Source organism: Arachis hypogaea, chromosome 17, assembly GCF_003086295.3.
Source record: "Arachis hypogaea cultivar Tifrunner chromosome 17, arahy.Tifrunner.gnm2.J5K5, whole genome shotgun sequence".
NCBI lineage: Eukaryota > Viridiplantae > Streptophyta > Magnoliopsida > Fabales > Fabaceae > Arachis > Arachis hypogaea.
In genome coordinates, this window is record NC_092052.1 from 6,854,733 (window position 1) to 6,867,806 (window position 13,074).

Sequence of the window (13,074 nt, forward strand, 5' to 3'; positions counted from 1 at the left end):
CTGCAATGCACTTCACAAATTTAACTATAATATTTACATTTCATGAATCATGAAAAACACACTTTCATGAGTTAATTATCTTCAATATCAATATCACTCGCATAAACCACTCATATAACATAATTATACATTTTTCTCTCACTCTCAGGACACTCGCTACAAAAACAGAGAAATAGAGTTTCTTTAGTAAATAACTCAATTCATTTCATTCTTGGCATTCATTTCATTGCAAGAGTGGTGGTACATCTTGATGAAGCTATAATGATGTAAGCATGGATAAATCACAAGCTTGATATCTAACACATTTTATTCCACAAACAGAAAATTCACATGACAGAAAAAAAAGAAGGAAAAAACATGATGCTTTGCATGGCCTCTGATCTTCTGTGCATGTTTTGTTAAGTATAGCCACAAATAAGTCTGGCAAGCCACAAGGGTTTCGCAGTCTTTATAAACAAGCTTCCAAGGAAGGTCCCAAACACCACTCCACATGCATATCCCACTACTACTGACTTCCACCCAAATAATGATTCTTTTGCCTCAGCAAATACTGAAGGTGCTTGTTCTTCACCATTACCGCATGACTTTGACAAAGGGAATTCACAAAGCATTGGGTTTCCTCTGTAGGAATCATTTTGAAATGTATTGAACTGTTTTCCTGTTGGTATCACTCCCTCCAACTGGTTTTTCGAAAGGTTCAAGACAGATAGAAAATTCAAATTTGTCAAAGACATAGGTATTTCACCTTTCAGTCGGTTCCATGAGAGGTCTAACCATTCTAAACTTGTCAAATTACCTAAAGTTTGTGGAATGTTACCACTGATTTTGTTGTGAGAAAGGTTAAGCCCTTTGAGAAAATTCAATTCTCCTAGAATTTGTGGAATTTTTCCTTCAAACAAGTTATTTGACAAGTCTATAGTTGTGAAAATAGTTAATATCCTTGACATTTCTCTCTCTTGACCTTTCATAATGATCACAACAGAGTCATTATATGGTACACTGGTCGTATTAGCATGGGTGCTCATATACTCCAAACTATCAGCTTGAGTATTATCATTCAGAGTCGTCATCATTCCTTGAAACTCTTGAAAGTATTGCATTGGCAAAGGGCCACTAAATTTGTTATTAGACACATCAAAAATTTTCAACTTTGGAAATGGATGCTTCATACTCAAACTAGTGATGGTACCATGAAATTTGTTATTTCGCAAACTGAGTACCTGTAGTTCCTGAAGAGCTTCTAGCCGACTGGGAAATACATCTTCTATGTTATTGTCACCAAGGTCTAGAACTTGCAGTTTTGTGCAATGAGCCAACGATTGTGGTACTGGTCCCTTTAATTGGTTTCCATTCAACTTTATAGTCTCAAAAGCATTATTCTTGGAGAAGTTTCCAGGTATGCTTCCATAAAAGTTGTTGATTTGCAAATCCAAAACCTGGAGCAAAGGAAAGGATCCGAAACATTGTGGAATATTGCCAGTCAAATTGTTGTGAGACAGGATTAGCATATTGAGGAAGCTTGCATTGCATATTGTTGAGGAAATGCCTCCTGTGAAGTTGTTCTTTGAAACTGAAAAATAATAGGTGCCATATGATGGAATTGGAATATTTCCTTGCAGCCTGTTGAGACTGAGATCAATGAACTGCATGTGCTTCCATTTGTACAAGAGCTTGTCATTAAACCATTTGGGAATCACCCCTTCAATTTGGTTATCGGAAAGGTCTAGTACATATAGATCTTGAATGCTTTCTAGGAACTTAGGAAATTTTGTAATCTTACACGAAGATAAACCTACTACAGTAAGGTTAGGTAAAAAATAGTCAACATTGTCGTCAAGGTTAATAGAGAGAAAAGCATTGTGAGATAGATCAAGAAAATCTAAAGATTTGAGCTTTGAAAATTGGTGAAAATCTATATGACCACTCAAATTAGCTGAAGATAAATCCAAAGTGGTAAGATTTTTAAAATTAAATATTGAATTTGGAAAACTACCTTGAAGTTTATTATTAGACAAAACCAAATAATTCATAGAATAAGTCGAGAATTCTCCTATCGGTCCTACGAGGTGGTTATGCCCAAGATCTAGAAATGTCAATGAAGGCAAAGAATAACACCAATTTGGAATTGTCCCATTTAATGAATTATTATACAAAATTAGGGACGTTAGTTTTGAGAGTTTAGTATCCTTACTTGGAATTGGGCCTTCTAAGCTATTCGATGACAAATCTAGAACATTAAGTTGGGATAGACGAAAAAGTGATGGTGGCAGCTGGCCTCCTAGACTGTTAAGGCCAAGTAACAAAATTTCTAATTTGGTGAGGTTGGCGAACACATCTGGGATGTGACCACTGAAACTGTTAGAACTAAGATCTAAGTAGGTGAGATGTTTGAGGTTTGAAAGCAAAGATGGAATTTCACCATGAAGTCTGTTTCCTAAAAGTTCCAAATGAGTTAGTTGAGTGAGATTCCAAAAAGACACAGGAATTAATCCATCAATTTGGCAATTCCGTAGCCGTAGTTGGTTAAGAGAATTCAAGTGGCCTATGGAATCAGGTATTTTTCTGATAGAAGACATGTCTACGCCATCTAGAATCAGCTCTTCCAAGTTAGTGGTGTTACCAATGAGTTTGCTCCATGTTGATTCATCAAGTCTCAGTTCATCATTACACGACGCGAGATCAAGCGAGAGTAATTTAGACAAGCGAGAGATCGTGGAGGGAATATGATTGCCAAATGATGAGCATGATAGATTGAGATGCGTGAGACTCACAAGATCACCAATTCCGGGATGTATTGGAGAGTCAGAGAAGTCATTGGCGGCAAGGTTGAGTTGTTGAAGATGCGTGAGTTGGAAGAGTGTGCTGTTGGGACGAAACTCGCCTTGGAGCATGCTGCAACTCAGGTCAAGCCCAATCACGTGTCCTGACGTAGTGTCGCACGTGACACCATCCCACTCGCAACAATCCGTACCATTCTTCCACGACGCTATCTTGTTGTAACAAGAGGAAAGCCCCGGCCAACCTTTGTACAATGAAGTGTTAATGGAAAATGAGTTCTTGAATTGGAGCAAGTTTGAGTTGTCATGGTGGTTGCATAGTGGCAACACCGATGAGCAACTGGAAGATGGATTATGAAGAAGAAGAAGAAGCAACAAGAGAATATAACACCTCATCATTATGTTTAGAAAACTATATTTGTGTATAAGTGTGTGGCGCATGGCATTCAATAATGCAACTCATGAATGCAAGTTTATATACATCAGCCAGCGCGTGGAATATTCTTCAAACTTAGTTTCTAGTGTAATGTGTGGAGTGTGGTACTTACTAGGTACTCGCAGTCGCAGAGGGAAGACACAAGATTTTTCCACAAAGCGCGTTGAATAACAACTTTTGTCATAATCGGGAAAAGTTGCATGATATGGACTAAGGAGAATGAAGACCCAACAAGCTAATAATTAAAAGTCATAACCAATGCAAAAAGATGTTTTTATTTTCAATTTTCTTCAATTCTTTTCAATTTTTCTATCACACTTATCTTAATTAATCAAAGTAACAAATCTTTTTCGTGGATGCTCAACAAGTGAGAGTTGGACCACCAATAACATAACATGCCAATTGAAAAAAGATTCTTCAGACTTAGTGCTAAGAAGAGTTGAACACTTGAACAACTCCAACTCTTTCTCACCATCTAATTAAAACTTTAAAACATATTTTCTGTAACTAAAATTCTTACCACAAAGAACTAAAGAAGAAGAAGAATCATGCATATGGTGTCATATACAATAATCTTACGATGTTTTCAGTCAAAGTGTCATTCCTACTAGAAGTCTAAAATTATATATAATATATATCATATCAACTGAGAATATATTTTCACAGGCCAATTCAATTTCATAATATTTCTTTATCAAATGCAATAAGATGTAGACTAACATTTTTTCAGGAAGTGCTTAGATTATTTTTTGATTCATTTAAATTTCAAAATAATATTAAATAAATGCACAGAAATGTATTATAATAAGTTGACAATATATATGATGCATTCTATCAAGAATTTGCACATGAAAAATAATTGCACTACGCATGAGGTTCTGTAAAAGTGTCTTGTAAAAGAATTTGGAAGACATTCTCCATAACCATAGATATAGCTCAAATCATCATTCCGTACAATTGAGTGCAAACAATTTTATATATCCAGAGACCAAAGATTATGGCAACCCATAGCAAACTAGAAAGTTTGTGAGTCACAATCTGAGTTACTGTTTCTTTCCATTTCTATTTTGCCACTCAAATGATATCCCTCCCAAGTTCAAATGCAGCAGCAGGGACTCTGAACAACATAAGAATGAATTAGCCTTTTTGATGAACAGCAATTTGGTGTATGTCCATGTCCTTCAGCATCACTGCACGCCCACACGAGTCGCAGGGGGCTGTCCTCGACCCACAAACGCTCTCATGCTCAGACAATCCTCTTAATCTATCACGCGCATCAATGGCAGAATTTCCAGCTTGTACCATATCACCACAAAACCGACATGAAATTAACCGCAAGGGGCAAACTGAAGCTTGGTGCTCAACCTAACAAAAATGTAAAAACATATTTATCAGATAAATTTAAATAAGACGAAGGCATTTGTGATTTGGCACTGCTTTTATAAATAAACATCATATCTAAGCCAATTACAATAGTAATACATTCGTAAGGGCAAAAGGGTATCAAAAGAGAACAATGTGAAGAAGGGAATTAACTTACCATTTGCTGTTTCTCAAGGATTATTCCACAAGGGCAGTGAAGTGGCTCATGAAAAACTTTCATGTGTTTTTCCAATTCTACCTGCTGGAAAGCTTGACCACACCTATCACAGTGAATATGGTTCTTGGACTCTTCCATTCTAAGAACAACTCCACAGCCTGCATGCTGACAGACAACATTGTGCCTGCTACAGTATGCTTCATGCAGCGCGATAGTTCTAGAAGGTATATAATGTTTGCAATTCCTACATTGTTCGGTATCCGTCCCAGCAGATGACATGGAAGATGATGATGCTTGCTGACCCACTTTTTGATTGAAGTCGTCCTGAATTGTGACTGATATATTATACTTAGTCATCCCCTTAAAGCCATAAATACCTATGCTGTAACTCCCTGCTCCTAACTTTTTATCTTTAGAAGTAAGAATCAACGTTTTGGAACCAATATCATGGGAAGACCACTCATGTTGATGCCGTGTAGGGAATATGAGAGGATGTCTAGAAATGAATAGATCAGTATCTCCTCCATCTATTTCTGATTCCAATTTTATCTCTACACTAGAACTCCCACTAGAGATTTTCTCCCATGTGCCATTGTCGATTGAGAATTTGTAATAGACAAACTTTCCTTCATCTACAGTTCCACTTTGTGATGACCCAATCACAAGTGGCAGTAGAACATGCTGATCTATGTTGTCTGAGGTTGTAAAAGGATCAACTATGTCCACTTCAATATCTGTTTCTAAAACAGATACACTTTTGGAAGGTTTCAATTCAAGCACCCTTAATTTGTATACAAGTTCTCCATAGTTTACGGTTAAAATGTCGCCTTGGGAAAGGGTTGCATGCTGCCGAAGACTTGTTTCAAGGATAGCCTTATGATTTGGCAAATCTGAAAATCCAACTCTTTCAGGTTGAAGTTTCGCATAAGTCCCTTTCGGAAGCCAAACATAGCGGACTTCAACTAATGGAGATTTTACCATGCCTTCAGAAAACAAATTACTCCATACATGAGGAGGAAGACCCACTGAACCTTCTTCTGCAGTGAATTCCAAAACTCCGGAATGGGTTGTCCCTTGCTTCTCTTTATCGATATCTTCAATGCTTGAAGAGCCTTCAGTGTGAACTAATGACAACTGGAAGTACATGGGCCCCTTGTCCAGAGCACCCTGATCAGACAATTCTGTGAAGCAAGATGGAGGCAGTTTTATCTTATCTCCATTACCTTGACAAGGCACAGCTTCCAGCAAACGGTAAAACACAATTCCCCTCCCAGCAATAAGGCTTTCTTGCATCTGTTGATCAGCCTGAATTAAGAAACACAAATGAAGAGAAATCACATATTCAGTATTTGATTACAGACGTAAAATAAACAGATATAAAAATAGCAACTGCAGGAAAAGAAAATATTGCACAAGGCATGGTAAACATTCCTATATCATAAGCTCATAACTTCTTAATGAACATAACTACATTATAACAATGAAATGTGAAATTGAATGTACACGAAAAGAAGTACAGAAGTAAAAAAGCACGGAACATTAAATTACATAGACATCGAAAAACAAACAATGAGGTTCCTTCACCACCAGTGTGTTCAGTCAGATAATATCATACTAGAGCAAGATCCAACATCTCCTGATCCTAGCAAAAGGGCGAGAAGAATAAACTTGAAAAGGCAACAACAAAAAAGAAACACTACAATCAAATTTCCATCATAGAGTTGAACCAAATTGTCACTAGTAACTAACTATTAAACTAATAGCAATATCAAAATCCTATACTGGTACATTGCACTTCATGAATCATGATAACTCCATTCCTTGTAAAAAATAACACACAAAAGATAACACCCATCTCCGATGTCCTAAAGCCTAATTCTCCCATAACAGACCCAATATCGAAAACTTTAGCTCACCAAGGTGAGTGCAAAAGGGATACATAACATCAATTTCAAGATTCAATCAATCCATACAAGCCTTTTTAGGGAACAATAAAAAATCATAAATCTCTAATCTTCAACTAGGCTATTCATTCTCAAGGTCAAGGACACAATTATTGAAATTTAACTAAATTACAAAACTAAAGATAAAATTAAGCAACAACATAATTGGATACCAAAAGAAAATTAAAGGGGAAAAAAAGGGGTTTGGGGGAAAAGAGGTACCTTGAGTTGAGCTTCAGCTGCATCGATACGACGAGATCGCTGAGCGGCTTCGATGGCTTCCCTCTGCTTGTGTGCTTCTTCTTTGGCTTTCTTTTCCCTGAGAAGCTTCAACCTGGCTCTCTCTTTCCTCTCCTTCTGCTCTTTCTCGAGCTTCTCTCTGGCTCTTCGCAGCTCAAAATCCATCTCTGTGTTTCTAGTTGTTCTTGGTGAATGATGAATCCGTGTAGATGAAGAAACGAAGGAGCTTTTGATGGTTTTTGTGAATCCAAGAATTTGGCATGCACGATCACGAAGCTGTGTTTGTCTCTCCTTTATATTGTTGTTGGTTTCGTTCAAAGTATTTGGGTGGTTTATTTATTTATTTTTATTTTATTATTTTTGCAGTGGTTGGTTGGTTGAATGGGTGGGTTTAATACTTTAATAAGAAGGGGGCTTGTATTCTAGAAGGATCTGGGCCTTTCACATGAGCCCAAGCCTACTACTACTTTTGCTGTAAGAGTTGAATTGTGATTTTGCTTCACACCAAATAGTTTCTTTATTTTTTTTAATGAATTTTGAGCGTTGGTTAATTTCTTGAATTCATTTTGCTGTTAAATAGATAAACGTGTATATACTCAGAAAGTCACCAAAAAAAATAAATAAATAAATACTCAGAAAATGTGATTAAGCGGGTAATAGTAAAACTCGTCCTTCTTTAATTTAATCAAGTTCATTTTTATGTATTGTATATAAAAGAATTAAATTTTTTAAAATAAAAAAAATAAATAATTTTATTATTATACTCTTAACTAACATGTATGTATCTTTACAATTTATTTTAAACTCAAAAAGATTAAGTTGATTAAGCCGCTAGATGTGAAAAATAAGTGATGATAATATAATGTGCTTGTTTGGGTGTTATTTTTAAAAAAAAAAAATTTTAATGTTAATTTCTTAAAAAAAATTTTATAAAAATAAAAGTCATTTTATGTTTGGATATCTCATATAAAAAGATATTTTTATTTATTAATTATGTTTGAGTAAAATAAGATTAAAGTATTTTTTGTTCATTTATTATGTGAAAATATTTTTTTTTTAAGAAAAAAAATTCTTTTAAAAAAAGATATAAATTGTAGTTTCTCAAAATTAGATATTTTTTTATTTTTTTAATATTTTTATTTTTACTATTAAAAATTTACCAAACACATTAAAAAAATATTTTTTCATTAAAAAAATTTTTTTTTATCGATTTAATGACGTCCAAATAAACACCATATATAATAGTTAATGTGAGATTTTAAACTCAAATTTTTGGGGGAAATAATAATATTATTATTTATCTTCTTAATAAATATTCTTAAACCATTAAATGTTTTTCTTAGGTAAAAAGTGGGTTTTATACTACTTCAAGACATTATTGTAAGTATCTATTTATTTTATTTCATTTAATTAGATTAAGTAAATAAATTTTCAGATGTACAAAATTATATACAATACAAACTTCCTTCTTTTCCTGTTCTTATTATTATTCCAAAAGAACATACAGTAGTGTTCATTAAAATAAAGTGATCTACCTCTACGACATGCATCACTGCATTAATTAATGAAACAATATCACACAAGTAATTAATAATAAGGAGAAAACATGAAAAAATAAAATAAAAAACAAGATTATTTACATGAATTAATGGAGAACATTCACTAGGGAGTAAAGTAGTAGTCTGGATAAGAGCTTAGCCTTGGTAGCCTAGGCGGCTTAGTAGCTGGTGGGGAGCCATCACCATTGTTACTTTGGTAAAAATCAAGAATAGCATACACTGTCTGAACAATGGTGAGTGCAAATAGGAGAATGGCGGCAACAAGTGAGATCATAGCCCAGGGGTTTCGGAAGTAGGTGTGGATGAGATTGGCGCGCCACTTGTTCCATGGCTTCTTGCAGTAGTTGCTCAAGCTCATCTGCACCACATCCAGAACCCCTTGGCGGTCCGCAGTGATGTCCTTGGACAGCGAGTTGAAGAGCTTCGCCACGTCCTTGTGACACCCTAAGGCATTCACTAGGATCCCTCTCCTGTGGAGCAAGGCAACGTCTATCTCATCGTCAATTATAGTGTCAATGAAGAACACATATGATGTTACCTGACGAATTTTAATATATAATTCAACGGTTAGATTCAGACATTTTATTACAAAATATCTAACATTTTTTTTTGAAATTCAGATGAAGTCAACTTCACGTAAAGTTGATAATCGACAGTCATTAGATAAAAATTTAGTTAAATCATTCAAATTATTTAACGGCTCTTAGTCTACGTTTGTTTCCGAGAACAAGATAGGACAAGACAATGAAAACAAGACAAGACAAGACATTGATAAAAAGAGACATAAAATTTTGTGTTCTTGTATTCTGTTTAGTGATAAACTAGAACAAATTATGAAAATTCAATTTATTCTTATTTTTTTTCATTCAAAAAATTTGAGATGAAAAATATAATAATAAAAAATATAATTATAAAAATTAACAAAAAAAATAAAAGAAAAATAAAAAATAAATTGTGTCATTTGTTAATGTCTCCGTGTCCTTCCTGTCAGGATGGACACAAAATACATTAATTCCATGTCTCCTTTGCCAAACACAATTTTGTGTCCTGTAAACAAACGCATCCTTAGCTATTAACTTCACGTGAAGTTAACTGCGACTAAATTTTTATTTTTTTTAAGATAAAAATAAACTACTCTTTAATTATTAAAGAATATTTTCATCAAATAAATTAAAAAATAACTTATTTTAATCCTATAAAAAAATACTAAATAATAGGCAGATTATTAAAAATAATTTTTAAAATTGTCCTTAAAAAATGCACATTTTGTAAATAAAAAAGAGAAAAAGTGTAATTTAAATATTCTTAAGGATAAAAAGTGAGATTTTTTTATATATATATCGCTCAATTATACAAAATTTAATAACTAATAAAAATTAATTTTATATTAAAATTTTAGGGTTTAATATAACTTGAAAATTTTAAAATAAATATAAAATATATTACCTCGTTGCCTGCTCCAACATGGAGTCGCTCGAACGCCATGAGATTAAGGAACATGGGTTCGGTGGTGTCGTCGACCACCATGGTCGGCAGTCGAAGTATGCCGCGGTCGAAAGAAACGTCTTGAAGGCTGTGACTGCTTGATTTCCTAAACCAAATGCCGGCTTCATGGAGCTCGGTGGCAGAACGGATGATCTCATCGGTGGTGCTGTACTCGGAGTCCGCCGTGAACCACCTGTAGCAGCAGTTTCTATGGGTTGTGGATTTTACAATACGTGTTGGGTGGGTTGGTCCTTGCATGACAAGGCCCTTTCTGTATACGTCCAATGCATGCATGCATTTTCCCATTTTACCCCTTATAGTTGTCGTTGGAGACAGGAATCTTAGGATTTGCTTGTTCAATAATTCATCATCCTGTCACATGCATTATATATTATCAATTCTACCTAGTTAATTTAATTTATCATCAACTTTCTTGCAGAGAAGAAAAGGGATAATTCCTTTGGATATATTATATCATAATTTTTTTTAACTTCATTTTTTAATTTACTTTTTATATATTATGAATATTAAAAAAATTTATATAAACAACTAATGTGTATGTATTATTATATTAGAAAAAAATAATTTTTAAAGTTATTCCTTGCAAAGTTATTTAAATGTATGAATCATGTAAAATTTTTTAACTATTAATATATCAAAATTAAATTTTTATTTTATTTAAAAAATGAAATTTAAAAGCATGCATGATTGTAAAAATTACTAACTACCAAGAATCACGCACATACCCAAGAATGTATAGTATATATATGACATATTATTCTACAAAGAATTATTACTTATTAATTACTTTTCTAATATTTCATTTATTTATTAATTACTTAATAATTATTACTGAAGCTAAAGAGATAGATAATCAGCTTGAAGAGCTACTTGATACTTTTGAAGTGAATTAGTAAAATGTGAAAACTCAGGTGAAGTCGATTTTACATAAAATTGATATTTAAGAGTTATAGATGAAAATTTAGTCAAATCAGTTAAATCATCTAATGGCTCTCAAATATCAACTTCACGTAAAGTTGACTGCACCTGAGTTTAATTCCGCCTTACCAAAAACCTTTGGTAAAAGTTTAATTTTTTTTTTATTTTTGTTGGGGGTAAAAATTAATTAACTAATACGCCTATATAATATACATAAAGAGTAGTAATTCATTTGAGTTATATATGGCAAAAAGCAGAATCTAAATAAATTGAGAATCATATATATATATATATGCTAAATATCAATTACCTGGGGTTCGCCATCACTCTCAATCTCAATCAAGGTATGAAGAACCAACATAGGCAATTGATTCTCAAGCATAAGCATGTCACGCTTGATATATGGCATGACATACAATTTCCCATGTTCACTAAACACAGGATCATTCTCAGCATAATCACTTGGAACACAATCATTAGCTCTAAGAATTTCCAACATGAAACACCCATCAACAATCATCAACTGAAGGAACATATTCTTGTCTTCATCCCATATTGGATCAAGTGGCCTATAAGAATCCTTCAACTCTTGAACCACTTGGTCCATTCTTTGGAACACCAATTCAATGGACTTGTTGCATCTCTTGAGGTAATGGATTAGGGCACGGTGCTTGTGTTCTTCCATGGAATTCAAATGATCCTTGCCTTTGTGGTAAGGACCAAATGACACTGCTTGTGGCTCGTAGGCCTTCTTGTTAAGCTCGGTTACACTTTGGGGAATTTTGTAAATTGATGGCCTCTTCCATTGTTCCTTCTCATCACATATTGAAGGACCATTGCCTTTGAGTTCTTCATTGATTTGCACCACCCATTTTGTTTCTTCCATGTTGGTGTGTATGTTTGTTAGATATGACAATAGAGGAACTAATGAATGACATATATACGTGATTTTATAGTGAAATTAAAGTGTACGTTGAATTATATATTTCGAAAAATATTGAAAGTGGAAAGTTTGCATGTATCAAATAAAGATCCAGAGGATATATTAATGGCGTTTTTCCTTAAAATAATTTGCTTATTAAAAAGAAGTTGGAGTTTATTAAATTATATTCCTTCCTTATTATTAGAAGCTTCTTGTAAGTAGTTTACAAATCTACACTTCTCTATGGGAAGAAAAGAATATCAAAGCTTGTATCATCACTTGCCCCCTAAAAGTAGTTGAGGCTATTAAAGTATTAATAATATTACTGAATTAGAAGAACAGGAATCATGCATGGTTGCGACATTGATATAAAAGGAACATGGTTTTAGTACTGACGAAGTAAAGGGGCTTGAATGGTCACATGGTGAAACTTTCATAATGTGGTGCCCGTTGGATTCCATTAATTGACACATGCATGTGACGTAAAAATTAAACAGAATTAAGGTAAAAACTTAGGTAGGTACAGATTAAACAACTTTACATGAAGTTGATAATTGAGAATCGTTAGACAAAGATTTAGTCAAATTATTCAAATTATTTAACGACTTTTAACTATCAATTTCACGTGAAGTTGTATTTTCACCCAGAATTAATTAGTTATTGAAGCCTAAGAAGACTATTAGCAAAACCTAACTTTGATAGGGTAAAAAATATATATACAACTAGGTTTGGATGTTTTAGCAATTTTTATATGTGGTATTATTGTATTGGATTTACCATTCATTTGTTGAAAACAAAATCAAATACGAATTATTTGCTAAATGGGGAATAAATCATCGGATTTTTGTTTTTATTAATTTTAAAATGTTATTAATTAGGGATGTAATAATTTACATGCTTCGATCTACATTAATTGAGTTTGGGATTAAACAATGTAACATCTTCAACTTACTTAATTATTGTTAGGACCTATCCACTATATATGGGCCTATTTTGTGTTTAAACTTATTGATTAATTACTTAGTAGAACTGTAAAAGTTTTTAGATTTATTTAAGGGTAAATGCTATGCTGTTTAAAAAGTGGTGCTTATTTATTAAAAAAGGTTAAAAATCAATATTTAATTTAAAAGATATAAAAATAAATCATTTTTAAAAAATCAAAATTTATCACAAAAAATAAGTTAGGCAAAAGTTAGACAACAATTGATAGACACCATAGAATTCACCTTAAAA

The 13,074-nt window shown here is 33.3% G+C and overlaps 3 protein-coding genes across 3 annotated transcripts; all 3 read right to left on the reverse strand.

Annotated features, from left to right (window-relative positions):
• Nucleotides 1–178: 178 nt before the first annotated feature.
• On the reverse strand, nucleotides 179–3,218 carry LOC112766761 (receptor-like protein 7). Its single transcript, XM_025812659.3, has one exon. The coding sequence runs from the start codon at nucleotides 3,216–3,218 to the stop codon at nucleotides 399–401; it is 2,820 nt and encodes a 939-aa protein (XP_025668444.1). The 3' UTR covers nucleotides 179–398.
• On the reverse strand, nucleotides 179–7,315 carry LOC112766763 (uncharacterized). The gene is made up of 3 exons (XM_025812660.3): nucleotides 6,919–7,315; nucleotides 4,754–6,058; nucleotides 179–4,578 (listed from the first exon to the last, which is right to left on the reverse strand). Exons 1-3 carry the CDS (start codon nucleotides 7,099–7,101, stop codon nucleotides 4,351–4,353), a joined length of 1,716 nt encoding a protein of 571 aa, XP_025668445.1. The 5' UTR covers nucleotides 7,102–7,315; the 3' UTR covers nucleotides 179–4,350.
• Nucleotides 7,316–8,386: 1,071 nt separating this feature from the next.
• Nucleotides 8,387–12,010, reverse strand: LOC112762590 (UPF0481 protein At3g47200-like). Its single transcript, XM_025808462.2, has 3 exons — nucleotides 11,230–12,010; nucleotides 9,942–10,352; nucleotides 8,387–9,033 (listed from the first exon to the last, which is right to left on the reverse strand). The coding sequence occupies exons 1-3, from the start codon at nucleotides 11,803–11,805 to the stop codon at nucleotides 8,599–8,601; spliced, it is 1,422 nt and encodes a 473-aa protein (XP_025664247.1). The 5' UTR covers nucleotides 11,806–12,010; the 3' UTR covers nucleotides 8,387–8,598.
• Nucleotides 12,011–13,074: the final 1,064 nt, after the last annotated feature.

Excerpts from the sequence above, each read along its gene's own strand:
- LOC112766761 (XM_025812659.3), bottom strand. The coding sequence starts at position 3,218 with ATGCGCCACACACTTATACACAAATATAGTTTTCTAAACATAATGATG.
- LOC112766763 (XM_025812660.3), bottom strand. The coding sequence starts at position 7,101 with ATGGATTTTGAGCTGCGAAGAGCCAGAGAGAAGCTCGAGAAAGAGCAG. Across the intron at positions 6,059-6,918 it reads CAGCTGAAGCTCAACTCAAG|GCTGATCAACAGATGCAAGA; the intron begins GTACCTCTTTTC and ends TTCTTAATTCAG. Across the intron at positions 4,579-4,753 it reads TCCTTGAGAAACAGCAAATG|GTTGAGCACCAAGCTTCAGT; the intron begins GTAAGTTAATTC and ends CATTTTTGTTAG.
- LOC112762590 (XM_025808462.2), bottom strand. The coding sequence starts at position 11,805 with ATGGAAGAAACAAAATGGGTGGTGCAAATCAATGAAGAACTCAAAGGC. Across the intron at positions 10,353-11,229 it reads AGAGTGATGGCGAACCCCAG|GATGATGAATTATTGAACAA; the intron begins GTAATTGATATT and ends TGCATGTGACAG. Across the intron at positions 9,034-9,941 it reads ATGTTGGAGCAGGCAACGAG|GTAACATCATATGTGTTCTT; the intron begins GTAATATATTTT and ends AAAATTCGTCAG.